The 20,220-nt window shown below is 42.2% G+C and overlaps 4 protein-coding genes across 5 annotated transcripts; 2 read left to right on the top strand and 2 right to left on the bottom strand.

Moving 5' to 3' along the window:
* Nucleotides 1-536: 536 nt before the first annotated feature.
* On the top strand, nt 537-4,429 carry syt15 (synaptotagmin XV). The gene is made up of 8 exons (XM_035612848.2): nt 537-889; nt 977-1,160; nt 1,786-1,937; nt 2,084-2,379; nt 2,969-3,136; nt 3,221-3,329; nt 3,475-3,663; nt 4,228-4,429. Exons 1-8 carry the CDS (start codon nt 883-885, stop codon nt 4,365-4,367), a joined length of 1,245 nt encoding a protein of 414 aa, XP_035468741.2. The 5' UTR covers nt 537-882; the 3' UTR covers nt 4,368-4,429.
* Nucleotides 4,430-5,247: 818 nt separating this feature from the next.
* On the top strand, nt 5,248-7,967 carry nat9 (N-acetyltransferase 9 (GCN5-related, putative)). The gene is made up of 6 exons (XM_035612968.2): nt 5,248-5,420; nt 6,043-6,152; nt 6,383-6,523; nt 6,689-6,748; nt 7,209-7,303; nt 7,397-7,967. Exons 1-6 carry the CDS (start codon nt 5,344-5,346, stop codon nt 7,544-7,546), a joined length of 633 nt encoding a protein of 210 aa, XP_035468861.1. The 5' UTR covers nt 5,248-5,343; the 3' UTR covers nt 7,547-7,967.
* Nucleotides 7,968-8,934: 967 nt separating this feature from the next.
* lrrc59 (leucine rich repeat containing 59) lies at nt 8,935-13,860 on the bottom strand. Of its 2 annotated transcripts, none has more exons than XM_035612967.2 (8): nt 13,702-13,860; nt 13,457-13,588; nt 12,169-12,228; nt 11,691-11,849; nt 11,388-11,492; nt 11,232-11,304; nt 10,831-11,022; nt 8,935-10,632 (listed from the first exon to the last, which is right to left on the bottom strand). In XM_035612967.2, exons 2-8 carry the CDS (start codon nt 13,577-13,579, stop codon nt 10,352-10,354), a joined length of 993 nt encoding a protein of 330 aa, XP_035468860.2. In that variant the 5' UTR covers nt 13,580-13,588; nt 13,702-13,860; the 3' UTR covers nt 8,935-10,351. The 2 variants fall into 2 exon arrangements, with proteins under 2 accessions (XP_035468860.2, XP_035468859.2); XM_035612966.2 differs by having other exon boundaries at nt 8,935-10,635; nt 13,702-13,859.
* LOC118287604 (5-hydroxytryptamine receptor 3A-like) lies at nt 13,751-19,697 on the bottom strand. Its single transcript, XM_035612960.2, has 11 exons — nt 19,627-19,697; nt 18,071-18,231; nt 17,774-17,818; nt 17,587-17,696; nt 16,627-16,796; nt 16,308-16,468; nt 15,892-16,102; nt 15,619-15,786; nt 15,350-15,435; nt 14,015-15,134; nt 13,751-13,892 (listed from the first exon to the last, which is right to left on the bottom strand). Exons 1-10 carry the CDS (start codon nt 19,664-19,666, stop codon nt 14,907-14,909), a joined length of 1,380 nt encoding a protein of 459 aa, XP_035468853.1. The 5' UTR covers nt 19,667-19,697; the 3' UTR covers nt 13,751-13,892; nt 14,015-14,906.
* Between the last annotated feature and the right edge of the window lie 523 nt (nt 19,698-20,220).

Below are 20,220 nucleotides of genomic sequence, written 5' to 3'. Positions count from 1 at the left end.
GTTACCAGGCTGATGAGAATGTCATTTGATTTGAAGGTAAAGTTGGACACATTGAAGTATAGTAAGTCAGTGATCACAGAAGTTATAAAGATTCAGAGTCTGGGATCCATGAATGTCTACATTTTTGTGATTTATGTTGCGAATCTTTAGATATTTCATAATAAGTAAAAACATAAACCGAACAGAAGATCACTCTTTGGTTTAAGGGATGTCTCGTTACAGGTGTAGACCCACCCCAAGAATCGCAGCAAACACCAGTTCGTACGATTTCTTTAGGTTTCTATTACAGTTTGCATAAAACTTCAAGTGTTGCAGCCTCTGGGTTTGAGGATGCTGAGGTAAGGGGCAATAAAAAATAGCACAAAACAATACTTACACTCAGGAGGACTGTCTCCCATTGCAGCCAGTAAATATTCATATCAAAATCTACACTCAAATTATAAGTTACTGTAAAATAACGATAACTGCTAGCCGACAGTGTAATCTCACAGAAAACCCTCAAAAATAAAAGACACGACTGGTGATGAATAATTGAATAATAATAATTTTATAAAATGGGCCAAAACCTCAGAAAACCAGCAGGACGTGGTTCTTTTAAAGGCTCATGAACGTGGTCTCCGAGCAAAAGAGCTGTAGATAAGAGCACGTTCACGGTGAGAATCATCCAGCTGTGTCGCACTCGCTCTGCTCTGCTCTCCGCGGTCAAAAACAGTAAACTCTGAACACAGATGTGAACCAAGAAGGGTCGACCGCAGGCGACGGTCACTTTCCTGACGAGCGGTGGGAGGGTTCCTCAGTCTGTCTGAGTCTGACAACTGACAACAAGAAAAGACACAGAGAGCTTCCTCCTGCCGGGATAGAAGGAGAAACTACTCGTCCTCCATGGCAGGTAAACAGAAAACGACATCAGACCCAACGTCTGCCTTTAACTTCCGCCTCATTCTCCTCATTAATGTGCTTGTGTTTTTTTGTTCAGACCAGGGTTTACTGTTGGCTGTTGGTGTGTCGTTGGGCCTCCTGACGCTGCTGCTGCTCGGTCTGATGACGTACTACCTGTGGAGGAGGAAGAAGGACCAGAGTCCATACGAGGAGCTGCCCTCCACACTGCCTCCAGTACCAGCGTGCTCCGCTCCGGTCATCCAGGTGTCTCTGGGCTCCTGGTTAGTAGCACAAAGCGCGTTTTTCTCGCAAAACATTGCATTATTGATTGTATTTTGAATCGTCAGACAGAATCTGCAAAGTAAGAATATCCAATAACGGTAAAAAGTGAGGTAGTAGTATAAATATGAAAAAATTTGAAATACTAGCGATGTAGTACCTGAAAAACTGTAAGTACAGTACTTGAGTACACGTAGTTACTGTCCACCACTGAAAACATACACTTAAAAATTAAATATTAAACATAAATCCTCTAAGAATTTGAAATATGGAACGATGGTTACTTCAAATGCTTCTACATTAATATAATTAATGATAAAATATATACATTTTTTAAATGCTGCATTTGTAGAATTGTAGAGCTTTTTATTGATCACTCACCTGGGGAAGAAAAAAAACATCCTATTGTCGCAGCATATTAATGTTGACACAATCATTCCACCTCCAGGTTCACTTCTCTCTCTTAAGACTGTATCACACAGTCATCCATCACTTGGGGTTCGTGGAGCTTGTAGTTTTCATTTTAAGACTAAAGACAAAATCACGCAATTGCACTAATGTATATCACAATTAAGCTGAACCCAATATATTGATGTTTAAAATGATTATGTTTTCTCCGTGTACAAGGGTCGGCGAGATCCCTTTCACTTTGCCTCCTCGCTTCTCGACACAAAAGCAGGGTGAGCTGGAGATGGAGGAGAACGAGGAGGTGGAGGTGGAGATGAAGACGGAGACGCGGCGGGACATATTAGCCCACCGGGGGTCGCTCTCAGTGAGGAGTAGGTCATGATTGCCTTTTATTTGACTGTATGTCAAGATGGTTAAAGCCATTTTTGGCCCCCATCCACTGACATAGAAAAGAAAAAAAACCTAAAACTAAAATGTCTCCAGAGTGGAACCCAGTATTCCTACCTGCCTCCCTCAGGTTGGTATCCAGTGGGAACGGTGCTCGCCGGTCTCTACTCCGAACTCCCGCCTCTGAGCGAGGTGGTGGCCCCACCGCCCGGCATGGCCACCCGCCTCTGCTTCTCCGTGGAGTATCGACGCAGCGGCGAGCAGCTCGCGGTCACGCTGTTCCGCCTGGGCAACCTCCCTCCCCGCTTCCACGGCAACGTCACGCTGGTCGAGCTCCGGCTGCTCCCCGACGACCGGCGGCCCCGCCAGGCCAAGGCCCGGGGCACGGGGCCCGACCCGGAGTTCAACGACTGCTTCGTGTTCCAGGTGAGGAAACAAAGGTTTTAAAGTCTGCTGAGAAACACAGAAGCTTGATATCATAATATAATAGCTATATAATAATCGTTTTTTGAGTCTCTTTGTGGTCGTCTTATGCCTCTGTCGTTGATTTGTCTGTTTTCCGTCACCTCTTGACCTTTTGGGTGACCTTTGATCGATTTTCAACCAGAAATGTTCACAGTCACTTCACAAAGAGGTAATGCAGGCCTTACTCTCTTTGTAGCTTCCTGAGTTTTAAAACTAACAGAGATGAAATATATGCCAGTAGTTTGTTGAGATGAATGTGTGCCAGTGTTGCTCTTGTCTTACAAAGCCTGTCAGCAGTGATAACTCTGATATGCTGAATGATAAACTGCATCTAATAGCAGTATATATATATTTATATATATATTTCTAAAAGTGGCAGATGAAAGGCTCTGTTTTAGGAAATAAATATAAGGATCATTGAGGTTTTTCTCTTTGTACTGAGCCTCGAGGACACAATCTATATATATATATATATATATATATATATATATATATATATATTGTGGATTTGTTCTGTGAATTTGTCATCAATCCACCCTGTCCCCAACAGGTGTCAGGAGTGTGTGTACCCCAGAGCATCCTGAGTGTGTGTGTGCTCAGTGTGGTGCAAGGCGGCAAACGCCACGCGGTGGGCCGGGTGCTGTTCCCTCTGGTGGGGGAGCTGGGTCAGGCCGGCCGGGTTCTCTGGAGAGACCTGGAGACCGAGGACGACACACAGGTGCACACACGCACGCACACAATGTATGCATGTTCACAAAAGTGGTCATATACAAGCTCATGATCACTCTGTCGTCTCTCACAGTGCTCGGAGCTGGGTGATGTGCAGGTATCTCTCAGCTACAGTCCGACTCTGCAGCGCCTCTCAGTGGTGGTTTTGAGAGCTCGGGGCCTTCAGCTGCTCACAGACACAGGTAGGGACGATTCGTCCAGGCAGGGGTGTTGCGAAATGCTCCTGCAATGTCCAGATCATGGAAAAACATGCTGCTGGTCCAACATATAAAACATAACCATGAATATGAGAATGTGTATTCATGTCACATCTGTGCTTTGTCCCAGGTGTGTGTGTCCAGGTGAGCCTGCAGATACACACTCAGGTGGTGAAGGTCAAGCACAGCTGTGTGGTGAAAGGTGAGACCGACCCGTGCTTCAACCACAGGACGACCTTCAAACTCCGCTCGCAGCACTTGGACGAGGCCTGTCTGAGTTTTGAGCTGCAGCAGCCGAACGACATCCGCCAGACGACAGGTGATCACTAACTCCCTGAGTTTATCTTTCAGTTAAAGAGGATTCATTTTTAATTCAAACCTGTCAAATGTTCAGAAATAGCTGCAGTTCAGTGGATAGTATTTTTATTTGACAACTTCCCTGAGGAGGGCTGCACGGAGGTGTAGTGGTTAGCACCTTCGCCTCACAGCAAGAAGGTTCTGGGTTCGAATCCCGGTTCAACCAGGGCCTTTCTGTGTGGAGTTTGCATGTTCTCCCCATGTATGCGTGGGTTCTCCGGCTTCCTCCCACACTCCAAAGACATGCAGAATGGGGTTAGGTTCATTGGAGACTCTAAATTGACCGTAGGTGTGAATGTGAGAGTGAATGATTGTCCGTATCTGTATGTGGCCCTGCGATAGGCTGGCGACCTGTCCAGGGTGAACCCCGCCTCTCGCCCAATGTTAGCTGGGATTGGCTCCAGCGACCCCCCGCGACCCTTAAATGGATAAAGCGGTAGACGATGAATGAATGAATGAATGAACTTCCCTGAGGATTTTAATCTGTAACTAACAAACTTGCTTCTTGCGTGATGTTTGTCCCCAGAGCTTCCGGTCGTGCTGGGGGTCCTGGTTTTGGGTCCCTTCATGTACGCCAGGGGTCCGCAGCTGCAGCACTGGATGGACATGGTCAACACACTGCAGGAGCCAGTCAAGCTGTGGCACGGACTGAGCAGGGCCACTTAGCGCCCAACTACTATTACACACCTATGATGTCATAATAAAAAAGTGTTTTTTGTTTTTTCAAATTCTTGCATCATTTTCAAAACTCTCTCCGATGCCCAGTGAGTGAACTGATTCAGGAATTTGGGGGATTTTAACAAACAGGAAGGAAACTCTGACCTCTCTGTCCCTCGAGAATCATAAATCCTCGTCACGCCCACGAAATCTAAAAACTCCTCCTGAGGGGCCAGAAACATCTGATCCACAGTTGCAGACAGTTCATACTCTGAAGCAACTTTTAACTTTCTTTTTGACATTATAGTATAGTATAGGATCTGATACTTTACTTTTTTAGTTTTCTCATATCATCCCGAGCAACGGACAAATAAATAATACACACATATCTGAAGAAGAATATTAAATGGCATATAGAGAAAAGTTGTTGAAAAAATAAAAAATAAATAACAATTAACAATAACCATTAGTTGAATAAAAGCCTAAAAGCTCATCTTTGTTGGAATAGTGGGATTGTTGAGGCTTCCCTTTTGAGGTTCTTCTTTCACAGGTTGTCAGTGTCGTGACTGGATCCCTTTAAAACACTTAGTTTAGGAATATAATCATTGAATTGAGGGGAAAAAAACTAAATCTACGTTATTTGTGTTTGAACAAAGCATCAATAAATTGTGTTTATAACAATTGGGAGGGGAAAAACTATTGGCACAGAAAATCAACCCCCCAGTTTAATTTTAATGCTTCTATAAAATTATAGATAAAGATGTAATTATTATTATTTTCTATTAAAACATGTTATTTGTACGTCTTCGTAGCGCCGGCTTCGGTTTGTCCAGCAGGGGGCGACTTCCGCCTTCGCGTCGGTGAGTGCAGCTGCAGTTGGAAGCAGCGAGTGTGAATGAGGAAGTGAGAGGGCGACGTCAACGTGAAGCTGCAGAGTCAAGTGAAGAGGTTCACGATTGTTATAGTTACATGTTGTTCAGGCGACATGAAGATTAATGAGAACACGTTACTGGAGGGACACGCGGTCGTGCTGGTTCCTTACAATGAGAACCACGTGCCCAGGTAACACACACAAACACACACACACACACACACACAGCTGCTCAGTGTGTGTGATCGTTATTCATCCACTCAGTTTATTCTACTGCTGATGTTTTCTTTTCATCACAGAGTCTGAATGAACCTATAAAGGTTGAAATTTGGCTTTTATTATAAGACTTTCATATATATATATATATATATATATATGTATATATTTGTGTGTGTGTGTATATATATATAATACAGTTCTTTTAAAATTTTGTTTAGTCGTTAATTTGGTGTTTGGTACATTTTCAGTTTTTTTATCCATATCCATTTATCTTAACACTTCTTGTCAATTAAGGAAATTTTGCTAAGCACACATTTAATTCAATACATGACAGTAAACCCGCTGCTACATTTAAGGGGTCTAACCGAAGTGTTGTGTGATGTAGACTTTGATCAACATTTGTACTTTCACAAATCTGAAACAAGACTTAAGAGGTGTAACGATCATCCATTATGTTTCTCTTGAACTGGTGAATCAGAAGCTATGAATCAGAATCCAACTTCAGTGTCATTATCATCTTAATAAAGGATTCATTTTATCCTGAGGAAAGCTCCAGTCACAGTCTCTTATCCACCTTTTTTTCCCACTGATCAGGTACCATGAGTGGATGAAGTCTCCTGAGCTGCAGCAGCTGACGGCTTCAGAGCCACTGACCCTGGAGCAGGAGTACGACATGCAGAGGAGCTGGAGGGAAGATACTGACAGTGAGGTGTCGTCTGACCGCAACATTAATAACATCATTACAGACCGAATAATTACTCTTCAGCAGTGGTTACCAACCTCCTGAAATATTTAAATGAAACCATCTAAGAAGAAGAGGGGGGAGAAAAAACCCTGTGGCATTTGAAACTTGTACCATCATCTGTCAGATTTGTTTACTCAAAGAAAAAGCATTTTTATTCAATTTAGTTTTGTTGTGTTTCCTTTTTGCCAGAGTGCACATTCATCATCCTGGACAAGCAGCGATGGGCGGACCCCAGTGTAGAGGAGGAGCAATGCATGGTGGGAGACGTCAACATCTTCCTGACTGACCCCACAGACCCATCCTTGGCGGAGCTGGAAGTCATGATTGCAGGTGAAGCCTGATGTGTTTATCAAAAATCTGAAATGTGCTGTGGTTTTTAACATGTTAACAAATTCCCACATAGATCAATATTTACATGTATGTTTCTATTGTGACTCTATTATATCTTCTATTATGAATTCCCCTGATACTGATGAAGTTTCTTGTTTTTACCAGAGCCCAGTCACAGAGGGAGGGGCATCGGGAAGGAGGTGACGCGCATGATGATGTGCTACGGTGAGCAACTTATACAGTGTGTCAGGAATTTTTTTTTAATGCTTATTAGACTGCAGATTAACCACAAAAACATGTTGCTTACAGCAGATATCCTGATCATTTGCTCTTTGTCCCTAGCTGGGGAAACCAACATTGTTCTAGAACCAAAAAAATAACTATCTTACTATAAAATACAATAAAGACAATCTCTCTTGTTATGTTTTTAAATGTCAGGAAGAGTTAACCGCTCCCAATGATCATTCCTGCAGCTCCTGTGTCAACTGAAACGATCACTGATTGGTTAAGGCAAAGCAAAACAATCAATCAATTTGTGTAAAACTTGACACGGTGGCAGAGAGAAGAGGCAGAAACACAAACTGAATTTCCACCAGAAATCCTCCAGCAGACTAAAAAAGAGACATGCCATCATCAGCAATGTGGGGTAAAACATGTCTGAGATCTGTGTGTTGTCCTCCACCAGGTGTCTCCAAACTCGGGGTCAAAAAGTTTCAAGCGAAAATCGGGCTGGACAACGAGATCAGCATCGGCATGTTCAAGAAACTCCACTTCCACGAGGTAACGAGATCATCGCCGCGTGAGAAGCCTGTGACAATGTGACCGTTTCTGTGTGTGAAGTGGATCTAACGTCACTCTGGCATCGTGTTGCAGGCGTCGGTGTGCAAGGTGTTCAAAGAGGTGACCCTCGAGATGGCGGTGGACGAGTGCGCGCGGACGAGGATGCTGGGCGACGCCCCCCTCGCGAAGGAGAGGGACTACAGACAGGCCCGCGGCAACCGACGGGAACAGGCTTCACAGTGACGCTGCACCGTCACGTCCCAAAGACTTCCTGCTGTGAAGCAGATGTTTCTGCACAGGTGAAAGAAACCAGGCTGAAAACTGGTGTGAGATTTAGACTCGGCTCTTTTTTGTAGTACCAAAATACGTGTTCATTCTGTCCTTGCAGAGGTAAGAGGTTACTGAGTATCACGTAATATTAATACAGTTTTTAGGTGCTGGGACTTTAGAATATATATATATATATTATATATATATATAATATATATTCTACCTCTTCAGCTCTCCCTGGAGTTTTGTGGCCAAAGCTATGCAGACACGTAAGCAGTAACTTTGATGTGAGTGTTAAACATTGCTCTGTCTTCCAACAGATTTAAAAGCATCTTGGTTCTGTTTGTAAACCATTTTAAGATCCCCATGAATAAATACATTTGGTTTTGTATTACTCTAGACTAATTCTGTGTACATTTTGGGCTTGTGCCAAAATTAAGAGGATAAATGTTGCCAGGAAATTGACCCTGAATTAAAAAACAAATCATGAAGGAAAGATGCCCAGCTCATGAAAATTATAGCAGAAATGTTTCTCGTATTTCTCCTAATTGCAGCATTAGTCTGTCGCATTTCTCATAATATTCTCGTTGAAAACCGGAAAAGCTACAGCTGCATGAGCTTTATTGATCCAACGGCTTTTATGTTGCACCACATGACCCCAATATGTGGAAGGGAGGAAAATAATTCTGCTTGTTGAAGCCAAAAAAGTCGTGAGTAAGTTATGGACAAAGCAAATCAGGTCAAGTGAGAGAAATATTAATTGGCGTTCATTTTAACGTGAAAGCTCAATAACAAATTTAGGTTATTTTATAGATTGATATAAATTTGCTAGATTTGAAGTTTCATCAGACTTATGGTGACTGTGGTTGCTGCTAACTTCTACAGGCAGCTCTCTGGGTCAAATTCACCGTTCACAGTCTCGTATTTCAGTCGTTAGATGAGCTCTTACTGGGATAGTACCCATAATTAGTTTGCAACCTCCTGGGATCTGTTTGTGTGTAGGAGTTACAGGAATCTCCATTTAGTAGCCTCGGCTTTAAGGCCAACATTGTCGAACTGGGAACTAGGACAAATTTTGGCTTATTTAATGTGAGGTATCAAAAAAGTACAATTTGGTATTTGTACCAAAATCAGGTATTGACACTAGTAAAAGAAATACACATTAGTTAAACAGTGCACATTTTTTTAAAGATCTTCTACTAAATTTATCCCGGGGTCAATATTTCTTCTGATTACACATTTATAATAGTTGTTGATTCATTCACTTTAGATTCCAAGTCCAAACTAGTCGAAAGAATTTTCCATTTGCTGAGGTGTATTCACTTCAATTAATTCTTCAGCCACAAAAAAAAATCACAATATTTCTTGCAGTGCAAAGCCATTTAATGACGCCGATGACGTTTGAGCATCGACAAAGCTGTACAACAACCAGTGCAGCCAAGGAAGCAAATACATTTCATTTCATTTAAAAAATCAGCCGTTAGATGACAAATCAAAAGGAAGAAAAAGGCATTTCAAACTTTGGACCTCTAGTTCAATATCTTCATCCTGTGAAGTTAGAGCCAAATCACAAATCAAGTTTATTTTACTTTGCTGTGTTATTGTCTGTATTTTTCCATACTTCTATGCAGCCACTGGTTTTGAGAAAAAAAATATCAATTCTTCCCTCCACAGTGAACATCAAGTCTCTGGGGATTTTGGTCAAAACCTCCATTATTGTTTATTATTGAAAGCGTAGTGTTTGGTTTAATGGACCAAACCACTCGGACTGTGTGGATATGACTGGAAACCAGTGACAGTAGGGAAGTGAGAGAAAAACACATTGAAAAGTCTGAAGCAAAATCGTTATTTGTGACCTAGAAAGGATTTCTGGCAACAAGGAAATCAAATGCATGAGGAGTCATTCAGAGCCTGGCTGATACCAGACCTTTAGGATCAATACAGACATCAGTGTTCGTGTTCAAAAAAAATATTTGATAATATATGAGCGGATTTTTTTTGTTTCTTGAACAAAATAGGGTTTAAATGATGAGTTGATCTATATTTGACAACCAGTTAATCTTTAAAGTAAATTTTCATGCAAAAGTAGTGAAATGTCAATCTAACGTCAGCAAAAACACAAAAGAATTTCTGGAGGTTTCACTTAAATTTGGTTAATAAAGTGTTGTAATTACCAAGCATGTTGCTCTCTGATGGACAAACGCCAACGCTGTTTCTAATTTACCTCACCAATCTTTGGTATTTGTGTTCTGCAGTTTTGCCCAATAAGCTTAAAAATCGTCTGGTGTATCAGTTGCGCTCTGGTTTTTGTGTGTCAGACGATTTGTATTAGCTGTGAAATTAGCTGCTTTAACTGATGTGAGACTATAAAGACGGGACAGTTGAGGGCAGGGACGAGTGAGCCTTCACTGCACATGCTCATTCTGACGCTGGTTGGCTGATGCACAACTCCGGCTGGCGGTCGACATGTGGCTCCACAGTCCAGCGCAGCACAGACGGGGCCACCTGACTTTTTAAAAACACGCTGTCGTACAAAGAGGACACGAGCGCAACGACAATTCCATAGGAATTTAAGATGATTTTTTACACATCCCCTTTGGTCTATCTGTACAGACGCTTCACCTCCAACAAACACGGTGAGGGGAAGCAGGGTTGCCCATCTTTAATGACAATCACGATTTCAGCATATTAAAAAAAAAAAAAAAAGGAAAAGAATCCCAGGATTCACAGGTGAGAGTGGGAAAACCTGCAAGTCTGAGTTTTGAAGGACGCAGTTATTTAGTTCTTAGACGTTTGTGTGGATTCAAGAAACTCCTTGGCAGTAGTTGACAGGTTTTGCACCAGCTGTCGGACCACACCCTCCTGCTCTCTGGCCCAGGATAGGCCGTCGTCCAAGGCGGCGTTGATCGGCACGCACACGGCTTCCCTCTGCAGTTCGGTCAGCCGGCAGGAGGCGGCGACACCGGCTAGTCCCAACAGCAGCAGCAGGAGGAGTTTGAACAACAGGCCGACGAGAGAACGCCGAGGTTTCGGTGCCGATTCCACAACGACCTTTTTATCTGCTGAGAGGACATTAGACATTAGAACCATTCCTAAAATACAATAAAAACAATCTCTCGTTATTTTGGCAGACTAACAACAAATCAACTTCACTAAGAAAACCCAATGATGGCCCATCATGGACTTGTCCTGTCAGGAGTGAAACACGGCAGACATCTTCAAAAACACATTTTAGATCTCCCATCATTCAGACCTACCTGCTGCCTGTCCGTTCTTCTTCTTCTTCTCCTCGTTCTTCTTCTTCTGTTGTTCCTTTGCAGCTAAGGCCGCCCTCTGAGCATTGTATTCTTTCCTCCTCTTCTCCTTCTCCTCCGCCTTCTCTCGTTTGCGAGCCTCCTTCTCCCTGGCCTCCCGCTCCCTCTGCTTCACCTCCTTCTTCCTCCCCAGCTCTGATTGGGGGGAGATGAAGACATTTTTTTTTTACTCTTATCGTTTCCTGCCATAAATTAAAAAATACACATTGACCAGAGAAATGTAATCAATATTTATTGATAGGAGGCAGTTGATTTGTGTTGATTGATATGAAACTATCGATCAACTGCAATTTGTCAGCTGGTCTAGAATTAGTTCAAAGCTCAGAATGAAAAAAAATTCTCACCTTTTTCCTTCAGAAGGCGTTTCTCCCGAGCACGATCGACGTCGTCCTGAATGGCTCTCATGTGATGCAGAACCTGACAAAAAGAAAAAATAACAAAGTTTTGGATACTGGCATTTATAAGCTAATGTGTGAAACTGTCTGATTGATCTCTCTCACCTTGGTGGCGCACTGTTTGCACTGCTTCTCATCCAGACAGTCTCCTGCTGCCTTGGCCAGGTCGGGCTCCAGAGGATTGTCCTTCAGATCCAACCACTTCAGACTCTGGAGTCCAAACAAAGTGGAATAAACTGGTCAGGCATCCAAATAAAGCCAGAGAAGCCACTTCACACAGTGTTAGAGTGAGGATATGATGTTTGACTACAGCTGCACTGAAATGTAAAAGTTTAAATGCTACATGCGTGTGTGTAGCTACATGCGTGCTACACAAACGAATCTAGCATGAGAAAACACTGCACATACCCTGAGCTGAGAGAAGCTGACAGGCAGCACAGTCAACTTGTTGTTGTACAGATCCAGATGCTGGAGGTTGACCAGGTTCCCCAGGTCGTCTGGCAGACAGGTCAGCTGGTTTTTACTCAGATCCACCTTGACGAGGTGGATCAGGCTGCAGAACTCTGGCTGCACGAGAGAAAAACCGAGATAAGAGAGAAAAGAATGTCAGTTCTCTGTTTGTTTTAGCAACAGTTGGGAGATGCAGTAGTTCACACACTTTGCTGAAGTATGTATGTATGTATTAATCCCCCAAAATATGAACAATACATACTAAACCTTACTTCTTTAAAATGTGGAATTTCAATGAAAACGTCTTAAAGATTGAAAAATGAAATAAAGGTAAAAGTAGTGTTTCCCAGGTTTAGGGTTAGGTCCAGAGATAAATATGAGGAGTTACAAAATAATGAAGGTAAAAAGGGTTCAGCGTGGTCGTGTTCATACTTACGGGGATGGAGGTGATGTTGTTGCAAGACAAGTCAACAACAGTTGCTTTGGGAAATAAAGCCTGTGAGGATAAAATATGACACGAGTCGGTTAAATACAAGCCTGTAATTACTCTAATTCTTTACTTCAGTTAAAGAGGCAGCACCACCACAAAGTAAGAATACTCTGTTACAAATAAAAGTAGTGCTTTCGTAATTGCACTCAAGCCAAAGTACTTCCTAATAGTAAAATTCACTTTGAGTACATGAACTATAAAGTACTGATTTTGCTGAATGAGTGTTGAATGATGACGTTCCGGAACTATTTATTTTTTTACTTTCAAGTTTAAGAGGACAAGATTATATTTTGTGCACACAGGTCAATTATCTTGTAAAAAAAGATCCAACAGAGAGAATGTTGAGATGAACTTGAAATTTCAAGAAACTTTTTCAGAATATATTATCAAATAACTAATGTTATTGCTTATGACTCCTTTAACAAAATGTCTTGCGTAGATGAACTGGTGAAATTGTTCTTCAGGATCTGTTTATAGATCGTCTGTGTCTGGACAGGAAGAGAAAACACACGAGTTTGGAAACGGCAGCCGTATTCATGCAAACTGGAATAGCTGTTAATGTGCAAAATGCAAATATATTGACGATTAATGGACCAGGAGTAGAATTTATCCTCAAAATGGAATTAAAAAAACTTCATCCCATTTAGTTCCAAATTTAATGTCAACATTTTTGTTTTTCCTCAACATTTTAACTTTTTTCTTTATTTCCTGCCTGGTCCTCATACTCTTCCGGACTCCTGAAAGTTTTTGTCGCAGCACAAGTTATACTGCACAACTTCAATAACCTGACAGCCACAATAACTGAAAAAAAAAAAAAAAAAAGTTGTCATGACAACACATGCAAGGCCTTTGATGTATCATCATGCACCATGTTACACAAGATGATCACGTGTTTTGTATGTTGAATCAAATAACTGGCAACCCACAGCTGTCAGATGGATGTAGTGGAGAGAGACATGCAATATTATTTCCACCCAAAATGTAGTGCACAAGTGTGAAGTAGCACAGAGTACAAGTACTGCACATGTGTGCTCAAAGTATTGGAGTAAATGTACTCAGTTGCTTTTGTGTAATATGCGTTATATTTTTTTTTAAAAACAAAAACGTGATCAGCTTCACCTACAACAGTGCGAGCCACGTTTGATGCAACACATTAGACACATTGAACAGTGTCTGGGTGCAGTTTCATCCCCTCTCCTCCCTGCAGGCAGCAGCAGGAGACACGGACACTCACCAGCTCTCGGACCGGCACCTCGGTGAGGTTGCACAGGGCCAGGTCCGCCTCGTTGCCGCTGACTTTATCCTTCAGGTGCAACACTTTGCTGCTGCTGCTGCTGCTGCTGCTGCTCTTGCTCATCGTGGCAGTCTGGAGAGGGAGAGGAGCCGGAGACACTGACTGACAGGACGGACGCAGCACGGTTAACTTCAACACCGCCGGGGAAACGTTGACCGGGGCAACGTTCAACACGCGCTGCTCACCTGCGGCTAACGCTGCGACACAACCGGGGGCTCGGCGGGAGACAGGCGACGGGAAGAAGCGGAGTCGTCAAACGTGTAGAATTGAACAAAGTTAGGGGGAAATGCTGGAGAGTCTCTTTTTTTTTGCCTCAATGGAAATCCACGTCACTGATTGAACGACAGCGCTGGGTCGTGGGAGCGAACAGCGCCCCCTGCAGCCCCGGAGGAGAACACACACAGGAAGAAGGAAATATATATATTTTTAACCATTATTTGTAAATGTACAGAACATACAAACGGCATTTACAGTAGTGCACTGTAACCGAGCGCTTACTGTTGTATCATCTACACAAAATGACAATACGGCGACTGCAGAATGTCAAGCGTGAACCAAGACGGACCACAACTTTTATTAATCGCCGTCAAACACTACCGCGCATCCGCTCATTTCTTCCGTTCTGCCCTTCAAAATAAAAGCCCGACTTAAAATCACACTACTTTGCTGAGGCGACCCAAAAACTGATTCAAAATAAAATTGAATGTAACATGAATAAAATGAATTAGCAACTCATGAAACAACACAATTGATAAAACAGAAGAACGTAAAAACAGCAAGCTAAAAGTTATCCAACAATCGTAAGAAGGATAACTAAAAGCTTAAATGATCTTTGGAGAGGTCGAAGAAAACACCAATTAGAGCCCTTTACAGAGATCTGATAAAAAATATGACGGTTTGGTTGTGAGACATCAAAGTTGTGAAAGTCCTGACTCATTTACAGGCTTCTTCATGGATTGATTGCTTTTATACTTTCGCAGTGTTTACATAACAACTACGCCTGCTATAAAAGACATGAAAATATGTCTTTCCACAATATGGGCCCTTTAAAATAATACTTAAATGGGAATTACAATAAACAATGTCCATATGGCATAGTGAAGATATATTTATTTAGGGCAAACTACATTTTTCCTTACAATTGCATGCTTCATTTGAAGAACAGTTGTGTTGATTCCTTAAGGACTGTGTTTATCACATAGCAAAGATATAATAGGTAACCACTTGATGGCATATTAGTGTATTCGAATATTTCAATATGACAAGCGTGTTTGTTGTCAACCACAGATGTATGTAATCACAATACCACTTAATGATGAATTACTACCTGAGCAACCAAAACCGAACCAGACACTGAAACAGGCAGAATGTTTTTTGTGAATTTGCGCTCTTATTCATTTTGATCATCAGTCCAGTTAATAAACATAAAGAGTAAAAACAGAGTAGCAGCTGTGACATAGACGATGCAGAAAGCCTTGTTGATTTTCTGAGCCACTCCTGTCCAGTAGCCGGGCGCTTCTTCCTCCTTCCTGCTGTCGAGGAGCAGAGTCAGTGTCTTCATCACCTCCCTCAACTCGTCGGAGACATTGGACTCCTCCATCAGTCGACTGGGGCTATCCTGAAGAGCAGTTCAATAGACTGTGGTTAGTTTTTACATTATTCTGACGTCCCTGCTGCGTTTGACAATCACATTTTTGGATTCTTGAAGGTGTCCAGCCATACAGATTTTTTTCAACCTTCGCCCTAATACAAGTACTGTAATCGATAATTGCCAAGTAATTGTGTCCTGCAGAGGCCTCATCCATCCACCTTTACAAGCAACTTCACTCTTACCTCTTTGGCCACCGGCAGAAGTTCTGTTGGACTTTTCCCGGGAGACGTCTCAGGGCTACATTTCGAGTGAAACAGTTTGTTGAACTCTGAGAAGATGCATCAGAGATCAAAACGTGGTTAGTACGTATTCAAATTAAAAAGTAACTAGAGGTGAACAAAGAAATACAATTAAAAAACTATAAGAGTAACTGGGCTGCTTCAAAAGTTGACTAAATGTCTGACTTTATCTTTCATATACAGTTTTCCATATTTATTGTAGTGAATCTCACGTCCGTCACAGCTGCGCACGGCGTCTTTGCCTCGTTTGTCCTCACGGTTTCTGTCTTTTTCCGTCTCCTTGTCTCGGGGGGCAGAGTCTTTCCCGATCAGATGCATCACCAGAACCGTCTCCAGGAGGCTGAGCATCATCAGAGTAAACACTCCGATGCAGTAGACGGCTGAAGGGAGAAGGCCCACGACATTAACGCAGGCGAATTATTACTCATTGAGTCAGTGTACGTGCACCTAGAGTCCAATAAAGGCCCGATTCTGAGCTTCTTTACCTATGAGTGGGATCCTGTTGGACGAGGAAGGCAGAATTTCATTCAGGATTAGCTGCATCACGGTGACGGCGAGCAGCACAGTGACCTTGAAGCCCAGCTTCTCGCCCCCGCTGTCCGACACCAAGAAGGAGGCCAAGTCCAGACACAGTAGGAAGAGGATGGGGAGGATGAAGTTGACGATGTAGAGCGCCGACCTCCTCTTCATGTTGATCTGTCGAGATGTGTTCACAGTTCAGTCGGTTGACGTATTCGTTTGACAAAGAATAAACTCCGGTGTTACAGGTTTGCTCGTCTGTGTGCATGGTGCACAGGGGAGAGGAGAGATGATTCATTCAATTGCCAGATGGCAGTACGTTGGCGGAAAGTTATGCAGTGAATGTATGTCTAACAACCAGGCAACTTTCAGAAGCACTTACAGTGTAAATGACGAACGTCTGGTTAAAGCTATAGTAGTTGACAGTTATGCTGGTCACTGTCATGTTGATGAACAGCCACTCGGACTGGATCCGCATCACCCCGCGAGAGTCCTCCGTGGCCTCCGAAGAGTTGGAGTACTGGAGGAGCTTGATTTCGTTGTCTCGAGTGGGAGGGAAGTGTAAAATAAAATTGAGGTTTCTTGTCAGGTAAACAAAGGAAGATGTTTGGTATCCGATTGGTGTATGGTCAACATGTGACGGTAAATTTGAAAAGTAAAAAGCACTGAAAAGTTTTAAACGCAGCAGGCTACAGGCTCACCAGAGTGAATGAAGGACTTGATGGTGAGGTTGCAGCTCTGAGTGTCGAAGGGGAATTTGTAAATTTGCATCCTGCAGGTGCTGGTCAGTACCTGGTCGTTCATAAGCGTGACGTTACCCTCACTTGTAATGGTGAGATAAGGACTAGGAGGGGCCTTGTCAATCTCCGTCCTGTTTGAGAACACACACACACACATGACAGGACCTAACAAAGTGTTAAGTGTAACTGCAGTAAGTCTGGTTCAACACTGAGGATATTCAATAAACAAAAATGCTACAATAATATGGTCATAATTTAACAGTAGTAAAGTCATAATATTATAAGAATTTAAAGTAATAGGGAATATCAGAAGATCAGCTTGGCGCCTATGTTAAAATGAGGAATGTGGAGCATCTTAAGTTATACTCAAGTGAAGGTTTCACAAATAACGAAATATTACGAATCATTTGGTACATTACATTGTCATAATTATCAGGAATTTAAAAAGATTGTGCAAGAAACTGTGTCTATTCCAAAGAAAGAACCACAGGGACTTGGAAGAAATTTCCTCTTTTGTGGAGGATGAATTGGCTGTTAATTTTTTCCCCCTTTTTCTTGCAATATTATGCCTTTTTTTCTCATTTAATTATGATTTTATTGTTTTAAATATTATGAGATTTTTCTCATTAAATGACAACTCGATTCTTGTAATATTATGAATATTATTGAAAAATCAATATGGCCCTAATACCCCCTCATTCCGCCTGACTGAAAACAAGGGCGAAAAAACAGCATTTTAGAAGAACATTGAGTAAATACTATCTAATGCGACACTAACTACTGTTGTCATCACAACAGGCTTTTTAAGAGATGAATCCTGTAAATTAGTTTGATCTCGATTGGCCTCGATGAAGGTTCATGTCTTTCTGAACAGTGACACAATGACCTGCAGTTGCTGTGTGACCATTCATTAAAACTCACATCTCCTCAATGGTGAGATCGGGCTTCCACAGTAGTTCATTGGGGATGGACACAGACTGGATCCCACAAAATTCATCAGGATTCCAACCAATGTGATCGTTCTTCCACCACTGCAGAGGAAAACCAGAGGAGTTGTGCGTGAGTTTGCGAGAGGGTTGGAAATTCGTGAAAAGGTGCGAGAACTCACCATGGTGATCCAGACGTAAGGTACAAATTTCTGGTCCTTCTCTTTCTGTGAGAAAAACAAAATATGTGTGAAAACTTCTAAAAGTTCATACGAAGCAGGAAGAACTGGGACCTTATACTTTGAACGCTCTAAACTCCTCACCACACCTAGAGAAACATCCAGGCTTACCGGGGCTATTTGCTCCTTGCCTTAACTTTCCACCAGATACAGACAAACAGAAAACAAAGGGGACCAATGTGACCCACTTAAACGTAGAAATGAATAGTTTATAATTCATCATTCCAAGCAGCCACTTACCACCTCAAGAATGGCGTAGAGCAGCAAACTCAGGTGAACCTCTGTGGTGGATCGGGGGTCTCTAACAGGCCGGATCATGTGGAACAGGTTGATGTCTTTGGTCAGCTTCAAGTGATTCAGAACATCTTGATAGCTGCAGTTCGCCTCACAGGTCGCCCCACCTGCAGCGGAAACAACAAGACAGATTCACCGTGAGGAAAAGGAGTTACATCTGTACATCAGATGAAAGTGCGTTCTCTTAATAACTTGTTTTATATATATATATATATACATAATTTACCTCAGGATGCATTTACAGCTCTATTAACAAATCAATACATGCATCCAGTGCATCGGAATTCATCATGTTCATAAAATGATCATCTTTTTTATAACTGCCCTGCATGCTGATAACTGTTACGCTCTTTTTTTCAGGATTAGCCTTTTGTCTAACTCAGACACATTTACAGCAGTGCTATTAAATGTGCCCGGTTCCTTTTCATAATAAATAAACGATATAGGTTTTGTTGGATATTGGTTCCCAGACAAAGAATGACTTAGGACTTGGTGACTTTTTTCTGTAGTGCCACCGTGAGGTTTGTGGTTTTCTGAGTGAAATATCACTTCATCTGGTGCTGATGAGCACACGGTAACCAGCAGCTACACTAAGCTGGTGAACATGGAGACTGCTAAACATCGGCACGTTCGCGCGATGACCTCAGCATTTAACTCTTGTGGGCATACTGTAAGTGCAGCTTTAACAGACCCGTTAGCGTGACTGAAGACTATTGGTCTCAGTTTTCCGTCATTAATTATTAATCCAACACATAAATATTTGTAATAAATATGCAGTGTTTGTGGAAACATGAAGCCATTATGAAAGGGATGGATGGATGGATGACTTGACCACTAAAACATTTTCATGTGTGCAGACCTCTCAGTCTTAATAGGTTCTCCGCCTGCTTTAATGTACTGTACACCACCAAATTCATGTTGCTGAAATCATAACCAGCAGCACTTAGCAGAACGTCTGAAAATGGCATTAGCTCAGAAGTTTGCCCTTTCATTTGTAGTTGCATTGCATTATACTGACACGACTGGGGGAAAAATACATCTGAGCAGATATAAATGAAACCCGACAAAACCTGTGATGAGAAAATAACTTAGTTAAAAACACATTTCCACAATCAGGCAATTCTTCTTAGGTAAAGCCACCCGACGAGGGGTTATCCCATTTTATTTCCTCTCTCATGATACAAATGCAAACTGAGCTCCAGAATTTTCGTCTTGCGGAGAACAGCCCCACGAAAGGAATCCAAATAAAGGATGTATATATAGAACTTTCAAAAATAAATAACTTTAAGTGTATATAAACTAACGATGATGACAAATTGCTCAATGGACTTCTTCATGCACCTTGTTTTCAAGTTATTCATCCAGATTTCAAGATATTTGTCTCTGATAGATTTCTGCCTCCTCTTGGTGGCACTCACCACAGGAAGCATTTAGACATTCAACATCAACATCTCTTTTCCAGAAACGGCGTCCACATGGGTCTTGATTTGCCGCAGACTTACCTGCGAGGACGAGCAGGGACAAGAAGCCGACGAGCAGCATGGATTCAGGAGCAGCGACAACCCCGAGTGTGTGGGAGGTGAGTAAAAGGAATTGTTCCTCTCTGTCGTCTCGGTGCTCACACTGGAAGGGGGCGGGGCCGACTGAATGACCATCCCTGGGTTTTTTTTACTCGTGTCATAGTGTCATAGTCTAAATACACTGAATGTGTTGTAAAACATGCAAACACTACTGAAGGACTACATGTAACCGAACAGTTGTGATGATGCAGGATGAATCAAGACATTTGTGTCTGTCGTCATATATGAGGCCGTTTGAGAACTGGAAGCATAATGGCCCCCAAAATGGCTGCACTTCCTGTTTACATGCCATTTAGACTTAGCCTAATTATAATATGTTTATTATGTGGAGTTTTATCATGCAACTAAATCACGACAGGTCGGCACTTTACTTCTTACCTTGTGGTTAGAAATATTTACACCCACAAACTGGAAGGTGTAACTGTCGTGTAGCTGACTGAACCACTTGACAAGACTGACATTAGCGTAGTAGTATTCGAATGCTCAACATTAAGTCAACTGCATTTGTTTGAAGAC

This window comes from Scophthalmus maximus, chromosome 16, assembly GCF_022379125.1.
Source record: "Scophthalmus maximus strain ysfricsl-2021 chromosome 16, ASM2237912v1, whole genome shotgun sequence".
Lineage (NCBI taxonomy): Eukaryota > Metazoa > Chordata > Actinopteri > Pleuronectiformes > Scophthalmidae > Scophthalmus > Scophthalmus maximus.
This window is presented reverse-complemented; position numbering and strand designations above follow the sequence as displayed.